Below are 11169 nucleotides of genomic sequence, written 5' to 3' on the forward strand. Positions count from 1 at the left end.
TTGGAGCTGTTTCCCTGATGTAGCCTCGCCACCTAGGTCTCAATTCTTAGTGTTGGTCGGCATTCTGACTCTTACCTCTCTACACCCTGGTTTCCTATAACATGGAAGAATTGTGAAAAAATATTAAGATAATGGCTATAAAGTGCTTAGCACAGGATGGGTTAACACCAAAACAATCATTTATTTACCTCATTGCCTTTTTTTCTCCTATTTTTGTCTTCTTTTATGTTGTTAGACTTACATTCACACAAAAATGAGTTTTCATAGTTGCTCATATCCATAAAAGTTTCTCATGGATAACAGTTAATACCTTATAGCAATTGTTCATTTTGTTGAGACATAATATGTACAGCCGTTTCCCTTTTGCTAAACATTTATTCTTTTACAACAGTGAACATCTGTTTATACAGGGGTGGCCAAAAGTAGATTTATAGTTGTGAGTGTGCAAAACACAGAGTTTATTCTTGTATTGTTATTTATTATTGTATTATTTATTTGTATTACAACTATGGATGTATTCTTGCCTACGCCTGTATTTTGGGTTATGCTCAATAGTGATAACTGGTATTAGCAATTTGAGATTTTACTTTCTTCAAAAAGTTTTAATGTATAGATGTAGCAGACATATTATGCATATACTTTGTTTTCATAGCTGTACTATATATTTAGTATTCTACCATTTTTATTTCATTTAAGTCATGAGCATTTTATCATACTGTAAAAAATAGTCTTTGAAAGTAAGTTTTTAATATTTCACTATTTGAGTGTTCCATAACTTAACTTCTCTCTAATTCCTGTTTAACTTCTAATTTCTGTTCCTTTTTCCTGTTAAAAAAATGTTTTGATGAGCAATCTTAAACATAAGTCTGTCTTTATGTCATATTTTTTAGGATACATTTTTAGAAGTAGAAAAAAGGGAAGAGAGAGTATTGATATTTTAAATACTCTTGATATGTATTGCTGACTTACTTTCCGTGGGCATTTATATAATCACGGAGCTCCTGTGTGTCAGGCAGTGTTCTAGGCACTATAGAGAGAACAAACAGAAGAGCACGATGAACTGTGTCTGAGAGGATGGCTTCGCCACAACAGAACCAGCATTGAATATTATTCATTTTTTAATGTCTTTTGTTTCGATAAATGAAAAGTGGTATCTTGTTTCAGTTTGCTGATTATAGCTTTTTAGCTGAGAATTTAATCAAATTATTTTATTTTCTGTATAGATTATGCCAAGGACTTGAATGGATGATGTCACGACTTAAGATTAGATGATCTCTACTGACCTCTTCTTAAAGACTTTGTGTAAACAAAGTACTGGACTTTTCCTGAAAGCTGCAAAAATTAATGGTTCAGATATATTTATAGTAAACTGATTTAAGTTTTTTCTATAAGAAAAAAAATTAAGACCACTTATTTGAAAATGAAGATGAAGTCTCACCTTCCAATTGCTTTCTCATTAGTTTTTTCCAAAGCAAGGTCTTAAAGCTGTGATTGACATTTTTCTCATAATGAATCCTCTCAGGACATTGTGTAGCCTGTGGTAAGTACAAAAGGAGAGGAAGACATGTTTAACTTTAAGAGTTTTATTATCAGTATAACCCTCCTTAGTTGAATGTTGTTCTCTTCTTGTTCCATTCAATCAAAATACAAATCAGTATAGATACTCCGTTTCTAATATTTTAAAATGTAATGTTACTTATGAAAAGTATTTTGCATAAGGTTGTATATATATTGTGTATATACCTCAACTTCAAGTTAATGGTTTTGATTTATGTTCTAAAGAAAAGTGAATAACAAAAATTATTAATATTCTTAACTATAACAATAATGAGATGAGTACTGGCATTGGGTTAAGTGCCAATTTGTACTTTCCCTCCATGTTCTCTGTATTGTACTAACCAACCCCAAAAATCACTGAGCTGCTCTTTGAAAAAAGAAAAAAAGGAAAAAAATTGACATTGTGTACCTATGTTTTTGTTGTTATTGTTGATCTAATCACATATATGGAAACATAATTCAGTGAATGGAATAGCTATCAGATTCTTGGCTTTACTAATGGGCACAGTTGCACACTGAGCAGTTATCAGATTGTTCCCTTCATTAGACCTTATGCTATCTAAATTACTGAGTAAATTATTAATCTATTAATCAATCATTAATTGTGATTAAAATTACCAACTAATTTTTTTCAGTATTGATTAAAAGCTGTTGTGTGAAATGTCTACCCAGAGAAATATCAACTCATAAATATTATCAAATAATTTAGCTAGATTCCTAAGTATTAAATTACATGTCAAGCATTTAAAGTGAATTTAAAATTAAAAGTAAAGCATATTTTCCAAGCAACAAAGATAACTTACTAATTTGAAAGTTGATTATTTCTTAACTCTTGAAATAGTTTGAAATTTTTCATTTTATGTTTTATCCTCTTACACCACATGAATGTATTATTTGACAATTATTAAATACACATTTTTTTAATGCTTTTAAGAACTTGGTTTAAAAACTGATTGGCATAATGCATTTTTTTTTTCAGTATCTGAAAGTCAAAGGTATTTTTGTTGTGACTATGAACAGTTACCTGTGTTAAAACATACTCTTGGGTACTCATTTCCTAAAACTCTGAGTGCTAATCCAGACTGGCATGTTTTAGAGTATTCAAGAAAAAATAACTTCAATGTCAGCCTTTTAGATTGATGAAGATTTTGATGAGGAGTAATAGACTATTAGCATTGACAAAACTTTGAAAGTTTTCTTTATGCAAAATTAAAATACTCATTATCTAAGTCCAAGATGTACATGGGAGATCTGTGTTTAACATTGGATGTTTTGTTTTATATTTATATTATTATGTTCAAAATGCAAGTATGACACTTTATTACTTGTCAGCTTTTACGAAAGTAAATCCTAAATTACTAAGCTTTATTTGTTCATATGTTCGTCTCATAATACTTTTTTTCAAATCACCATAAGGAATTTTTATATGTTAAAAGCTCCCTTAAAAACTCAAATCTGTGGTACAGATATTGTTTCATCAGAGAAAAATATTCTATACAGTATCCCAGCAGTTCATCCTTTTTATTTCTTTTTTATTTTATTTTATTTTATTTTTTTTTCCATTTTTCTGAAGCTGGAAACAGGGAGAGACAGTCAGACAGACTCCCGCATGCGCCCGACCGGGATCCACCCGGCACGCCCACCAGGGGCGAAGCTCTGCCCACCAGGGGGCGATGCTCTGCCCATCCTGGGCGTCGCCATATTGCAACCAGAGCCACTCTAGCGCCTGAGGCAGAGGCCACAGAGCCATCCCCAGCGCCCGGGCCATCTTTGCTCCAATGGAGCCTTGGCTGTGGGAGGGGAAGAGAGAGACAGAGAGGAAAGCGCGGCGGAGGGGTGGAGAAGCAAATGGGCGCTTCTCCTGTGTGCCCTGGCCGGGAATCGAACCCGGGTCCTCCGCACGCTAGGCCGACGCTCTACCGCTGAGCCAACCGGCCAGGGCCATCCTTTTTATTTTTAATTTGAATAATCACAGCTCAGTCTCTTAGATTGCCACCACATCAATTCCACAACTTACCAGCACATCCCCTTGTCATCAAGGGGTTGGCTAAAACCTATCCTAATTGGATGTTTAAAGCATGCACTACATTCTTAGAGTTGGTTTAATGTAGTAGACTATTGATACGGCATCATGAGAATGCATGAAATCTTATACCACATTTGCAAAACATGGTTTTTTTGTTATAGTCTACCATTCTAGGCTAAGTATTAGAAATGTGTTACCTATATACTTGTTCATAAAACCAAAATTGCAATTGGGGAAATAATATAAATTCATGTATGAAAATGCTTCAAAAACAGTATTACTTCCAAATAAGATGGAGAGCCTCATGAGTAGTCCGACTGGCAATTTATATGTAGTTTAAGTGGACTTAGGCAAAGAGCAATACTGTTGGTTTTTTAACATGCTGCTTTTGGATGTAAAGAAACATTTTATTTTGGGTCATTGTGCTCATCTTTGAAAAGAACAAAGCTTCATACCTCTGTTCATGTGGCTCGATTAAATGTCCTGTGTTTGATACTAATTTCGAAAGTCATATGACTTCTCTTGATATCTTGGTAAAGTAACCATATGGTATAAGTATATGAATTTTGTCATAACAGCATTTATAAAATATATCTTACATGGTATATTGAGGATTCTTATTTGAAATCTTCAGTTCTATCTTTGGCTCTTATGATGGGAAAAGAATACAGTGAAGGCAGGTAGTTTGGGGGATGGGAGGAGTGGGTAAGGAATATGACATTTTGCCTTAAAAAATGCTTTAGCACTGCTGACTGGCATTTTTAATGCAGGTAGTTAAATGATTTTTAGAAGTATGGCATAAAATAGAAGAGTTTCTGTTTTCTGGCCTTTATGAAGTGCCTAGCAGGTAGTTACAGTGAGATCACAGAGTCGGGCAGGGAGATGGAGGAAAGTCAGGGAGTCCCCGAGTTCTTTTCTTTCTGTCTGTGTAGAGTATTGAGATGCCTAGACATGAGATTCTGTTATACCCTCTCTTGTAGGCACTTTATGTTTATTGCTGTAACTACAGCGACCACATACAGTACAGACAACCTCAAAATTTGTTTATATCAGTGTAAATAGAAAAACTGTAGACAATTTTCTAGTTTTCTCTGCAGGCAATTTTTTTTGTGTGGGTGTAGGTGTATATCTGTTGTGTGTTCTGCTTTGTATAGGGGATAGTAGCACATTTAGATTATCTGTGCACTTTGGGGTCATCATCTCTCATTTGTATCTTGGCATCAATCCATCTTTCAAGGCTGGGTAGGGACAGTGTTTCTTTGCATGACTTAAATTTGCTCCCTCCCACTGTCTAAATAGAATCTGGAACTTGCTTCAAGATCAGCTGTCCCATAGCTCCACCAACCCTTGCTCCCCTGTATCTTTATTCACCAACAATGAAGATAGGTTATCTCTGAGCTGGAGGTATTCTCAACTTGGACTGTACTCACTGTTCCCCAAACCACTAGTTCCTAAGTAGGTTCTCTAGTTCTTTGCTATCCTCCCACCCACCGCTGTCTTGATTTATTGATTTGTACTTTGCTCATTAGAGAGTATTGTGAAAGTTGTTCAGTACATCAAAAGACTGGCTTGCTGTGTACACAGCATACAAATACCATAGAAGAGTCATTTAAATTATACTATATTTAACATTTTAATGCTTCTTAATTTTTGCTTCACATGCTGAAAAGTAGATTCAGAAAGATAAAAGAACTATCTAGACTCTGCCAGCTCCTTGAGCTAAAAAAGTTAGACATGGAAAGAATTACATTATATGAATATTATCTTCCTACTACCAGAAATGGGTTACATTTTGGAGAGTACCAGTACAAATAATATCAGTTGGAAAAGGATGGCAAACCAAATTTATATATAGTGTTTAATATGAAGACATCTTTACATCCTTAAAACCATAGGCTACATTCCATTTTTTTTCCTTGTGTTTACTTAAAGAAAAAACAAACAGCCATCTAGCGGAACTGGTAATGAGAAGTCGATCTTTACAAAATAAACCTGTTGAAATAGGTTTTAAAAGATATAAAAATCATCAACTGTTTTGTGTTGACTCTGTGTAGACGTAGACATAATATACAAAATAATTCTTTCAAGTTCCACTTACACAAAAATAAAACTTTGATATGGTGCTTCCTCAAGGAATGTATGATAATTATAAGGTCATACATAAATGGTGGAGTAGAGCAAAGAAAGGCAAAATTTGAAAATGTTGGATGCTAAAAAGTAACTGCTCTATTAAAATCTAAAATCACGTGTGGTATTGTAAAGAAATTGTACCAGGATACAGCTGGATTATTGATGCAACATTTCTTATCAGTTGTCCGGCCCTGGATAGTCTAAAAACTAAAGCTTCAGTCTTTATGGTCTTGCCTGCTAGATAGTTCTTTGGTAGAAAATTCCCATAATCTGTACTCAAGAAGTGCCTAAAGTTAATTTGTGCTGATTCGTAAAACCTCTAATAAATTATATGTGCATGTTTAGCTTACTGATGGCACAGCCCTGCAGGTTTCTAATTCTCAATTTGTGCTTTATTTGAGTAAAAATTTTTGAAATTAAAAATACTCATCATAAACCCTCAGCAAACCAGTTTAAGGGAACATGAGTGAAACCATTTTCTCTTTCCTAATACAAATATTTTGTGACCCTGATGTTAATTCAGGGACTAGAAAACTGAACTCTTTCTTGTTTTAAAAATAGTTCTAACACACAGAAAATTATATTGTGTGTTGTAAAACCTTAGTAAAAGTTTGTTGCATGTGTAAAAGTAGCTTCTTAATTCTCATATTTAGTGGTTAGCAATTTTGAGTCCTACATATCATTTATCTTGAGCCATTTTGTGTGTGCACACCAGAATCCTTCCTGTTTGTTTAGATCTACTTAGAAACCAAAATATTTGATAAAACCAATTTATGTTTTTCATATATTGTTTCTGTTTCCTTTTTCTTTTTAACCATAGAGTGTGACTGGAAACTCTTGGGGTATACACTTGACTGTATGTTCATTGATTTAGTTACATTGTGTTCATATTTTAAATCATCCTGCATGGAAAATGAACTGTGTGTATGAGTTTAAATGATTATAATGTATGCTCTATCTTCCCCCAAACTTCTTACATTGATAATATACAGAATTCTTACTATTTTTGCTTGAAACTAATTCTTTAGATTTGGATAGCCTTTTCTTACATTATGTCCCTGAGTGGTTCCTTGAAATGAGGGGATACCTGCAAAGCATTTTTAAAGGTATTTTCTAGGTTCCTGCTCAAGATACCACATCAAGGAGGAAGCTTTCATCCAGTGAGGGCTCCTTTTGGTTGCTAGACATGAAAAAATGTATACTAATTTTAATTTGTGCTCAAGATATATTTTACTAATTATAATTGATTTAAATATGATAACGTTCTTATAGATATTAGTTTTTCTTGCTTATTATATTTTCCTAGTGAAACCTAGATGAAAATATATCCAACTAGTCTGTAACTTACCCTCCCCAGTTGAGCTCTATGTATATTGACATAATTGAAACTGCATTTACTACAACAAATTTAATACAAAATTTCTAACATGATAAAAGGTTTTGATTCAAGCTTTGTATGCAAAAAAGAGGCAAATTTTCTGTCTTACATCTTTATCATTTTATGAACTTATTTCTCTGTATCCTAGGAAAATTTTACAGTCAAGGAATATTGCAAAAAGTGATAATCTCTGAGCATTTGGATGCTTTCACATTCCAAGTGCTGATGCAGTAGGCACCTAGGGAAGTAATGTTTCAGGGCCTTCTTGACAAGACAGCTTCATGGATGGTTGGGGGATATTTATGTTGGTGCTGAGGTTAGGAGGGAATGGCAGATTGGAGTAGGGGCTTCTCCAATGAACAGTCAGTTCTTTACAAATGTATTACTTTATTATACCTGTAACAAGATTCTTGTGTTCATAACTTACTGAAATGTTAAGCTACCGAAATGTAAGGCATTGGGTCAGGTGACCAGTGGTAGGACCTTGGTTATAATGAAATAAGGGAATAATGTCAAGATATGTTTGGGGGGCAAAAGACAAATTTAAGATTTTACTGGTGAATTTCTATGTTTAATATGTACATTAACTTTTTTCTAAGTTGCATGTTAACCTGGGATAAAGTATTGTCTCTGCTTTATGCTTTACTGAGTAAAAAGAAAAAAAAAGACAAGTTAAATTGTTACTCTGCTTTGTGCTATTACATACACCTTTTCTGTTAGAAAGGGCTAATTATAATTATTACTCACACATCTATGTTGTCAGTGTTTTTTTTCTGGCTTACTCTCTGAAGGTGTGCACACTTGGTGGCGGTAGTTCTGTCAGCTGGACAGGCTGGGATCTGCCAGGGCAGCTGTGAAGGTATGACAGCTGCACTCGGCCAGCTCCTGGGCTTCTCTAGGAACATTGTATAGAATTTAGTCAGTTAATGGAAAGCAGTCTATCTTTTCTGAAAATTTGAATTAGACATGAAGCTGATATGTAGTGACCAGTTTGAGTCATTAATTTGTCTTAAAATGTGGGGAAAGTTGAGTCATTTAAAAGGAATATTATTTAAGTGAACCTTCATAAGAATGGTTGATAATAAACAAGAAAAATGAGGAAAAATAGTTGGGGAGAGGAGTGACCTACATGTATATGCTTATTTGAATGTTGGTCTTTCTTCCGCTAGAATGTAAGCCCCAGGGTACCAGTGACTATAAGTGTTGTATTTACCTGTTTAAATCTTAGTGCTGAGCGCAGTGCCAGTATGTAACAGGTGTTCAATATATATGTTTGATAAATGAATGAATGAACTCTTAAGATTTTTGTGGAGTTTTTTTCCTCATGGATAGGTTTTTCTTACCTGTGTGATTGTAGCATACTGCCTCATTTCATTCTTACCTCAATTCTTACTTAATACTGCCTGCTTTTAAAAGGGATGCTTGGTAATTATTTTTCTCACTAGTTCTTATAGATAGAAATCAGGCTTATTTTCCTAAAAGTGGCTTAAAAGCATTATATAATACAAATAAATATGTACAAATTTTATTTCTTTGAATTCTTTTTCTTTTTCTTTTTTTTTTTTAAGGTGAGAGGAAGGGAAATAGTGAGGCAGACTCCCACATGCACCCCGACTAAGATTTACCCAGCAACATCATTTGGGCTGATGCTCAAGTACCAAGCTGTTTTTTGCACCTGAGGCTGATGTGCTCAGACCAACCGAGCCATCCTCAGCACCAAGGCAATGCTCAAACCAGTTGAGCCGCTGGCTACGGAGAGAAGCAGATTGTCACTTCTCTAGTGTTCCTGACCAGGAATCAAATCCAGGATGTCATATGCCGACCGACACTGTCCACTGAGCCACCAGCCGGGGCCTTTTTCTTTGAATTCTGTATGGATTTCCATCTAGGAATACCAGGAATGTACCAGAGTTTGTTAGAAGCATCTGCAGACATTGAAATAGTAACTGGTACAACAGCTCTTTTAGATAAAAGATCTGTGCCATCTTCTTGAACCTTTGTGTCTTTTTTATTTTTCCACATCTGGAATATCCTCCTTTTGCTAGTAAATATCTTTTGTCCCATGAGAAGAGTGAGATTTTTTACAACATAAAGTAGCCTCTGGTGGTCTTTCTGAATGTGTTCCTTATGACTGGCTCCAATTTTTTGAGTTACCTTGAGTTAGGATGAGTTACCAGTTATTCACATCACTGCATGCCTTATATTCTAGAAAATCATTCTGTATCAAAGTGGATATTTTTAGTTTTTGGATGCTTCTAGTATTTAGACCCCCAAATAATATTCTGCCGTATTTTCATTATTATTATTTTTTTGTACTTTCTCTGACTTAAATGGTTTGACTTAAATTTTTTGACTTTACAATGGTTTGAAAGCAATACACATTCAGTAGACACTGACTAGGATGAGCTATGGTATTGGGTAGGTTAAATGTATTAAATGCATTTTTTACTTACAATGAGTTTAGTTCCTGATAAACCCATTGTAAGTCAAGGAGCAGCTAGCTATACAAGGAACATAATGGATACTTTTTTTAAAACTTAATTTTTAAAATATTTTTTAAGACTATTTGTTTATTTTAGAGAGGAGTGAGAGGGACAGAGAGAGAGAAGGAGGAAGAGTAGTAAGCATCAACTCCCATATGTGCCTTGACCTGGCAAGTCCAGGGTTTTAAACTGGTGACCTCAGCATTCCAGGTCGATGTTTTATCCACTGCACCACCACAAGTCAGGTGGACATCTTACACTGAAAGCTTTTTTCATTGTTAGGAATATTTCTTTTGACTAGAATCCCAGAAGTGAAAGAACTGTATTAAGTGGTAAGGGATTTCAGAATGCCTATTATTCCATGTATCATAAATACTGTATATATTTTCTTAAAAAACACCTTTTCATTTTTATGAAAGGATAAGCATGTGTCTTATTATGAAACAATTTTTCTATATGTTTCAGTTTCTTCTTAATTATTCTTTTACTTTGTTCATTTATTAGAATCCTAGTGTTTATCTTATGAATAAACTAAATTCTTTAAATAGTGAATATATTGGCATTTGGTCATGTTTCTGCAGACTTCCCCATTTGCTCTTTAATTTTTATAGTATTTTTTAGCACAGACAAGTATTTAATTAGTGTAAAAAATTACATAAGAAATATATGATTTCTTTGAGTGAAGACTAGAAAAGAGGCATAATTAATAAGCAAAAAGAAAATTAAAATTGTTCATTGTTCCTCCATTCTAAGAAAACCAATATCAATACTTTGGGATGGATATATATTCCAAAAAGCCCTGTAATTTTACTACAATATACTATAAACATTTTTTACATATAAAATATCTTAATGGATGTATTGTATTTTCTGTTCAAACTGTTATAATTCATTTAACTAGTCTTCTCAAGATGTACATTAACTTGTTCTTTATTTTTTACCATTAAAAACAATACTACAATTAGTGTTCTAATTTATTTTTCATTCAGTTTACAAATTGCATTGCTATTTCAAAGTGTATGTGTTTTTAAAAGGCATTATTGGCATATTGCCTGTTGTCTTCCCCAAAGATTCCATGTCTTGATCAATTCTTTACTAGTTTAAGCATCAAAGATTTTTAGTCATTTGTTTTATATATATTTCCTACCTTGTTTGTCCATTTTGCTACTGGCTTTGTGAAAATTCTTTTAAAAGATTAAACTTTTGCCATTGTCATAAATATTTTTATCATTTTATGGTATCTTATGTTGGTCTCAGCAGAATTTAGTTGGATATAGTATTTTTTTTTATGGTTTGTGCCTCTTGTTCAAAATTTTTGTGCTGAAGAAGATAAAAAATAACTCTTAATAGTTGTAGGATATTTTCATTTGTGCCTTGAGTGGATGATAATGACTTTCTCTGTATATCTCTTCTTCACTCCTAATAAACTGTCCCCAGTTAGTGTGTAAGCTTAATAAAGAGGACATGATTGGCTTTTCAACCTACTGGTTCAAAATGCAGGGTCCTACATTGTAAAAGTTTTTAAGAGTTTGCCTTTTCTAGCAGGACCCTACTTGAATATAGTTTAAAGATAAGAAATGTTGAAAATTCTGTAT

The 11169-nt window shown here is 33.7% G+C and overlaps 1 protein-coding gene across 2 annotated transcripts in view; it reads left to right on the forward strand.

Moving 5' to 3' along the window:
- Positions 1–10793, forward strand: part of ARL5A (ADP ribosylation factor like GTPase 5A) — a 31338-nt gene extending 20545 nt beyond the window's left edge. Inside the window, exons 6-7 of one of the 2 annotated variants that reach the window (XM_066233376.1) lie at positions 1224–1540; positions 8660–10793. In XM_066233376.1, coding sequence (XP_066089473.1) covers positions 1224–1272 — 49 coding nt within the window. In that variant the 3' untranslated portion in view covers positions 1273–1540; positions 8660–10793. Of the gene's footprint in view, positions 1–1223; positions 3068–3496; positions 7842–8659 lie in introns of those variants that run through there. The other variant, XM_066233374.1, reaches the window with a different exon arrangement.
- The last annotated feature ends 376 nt before the right edge of the window (positions 10794–11169 follow it).

This window comes from Saccopteryx bilineata, chromosome 5 (genome assembly GCF_036850765.1).
Source record: "Saccopteryx bilineata isolate mSacBil1 chromosome 5, mSacBil1_pri_phased_curated, whole genome shotgun sequence".
NCBI lineage: Eukaryota > Metazoa > Chordata > Mammalia > Chiroptera > Emballonuridae > Saccopteryx > Saccopteryx bilineata.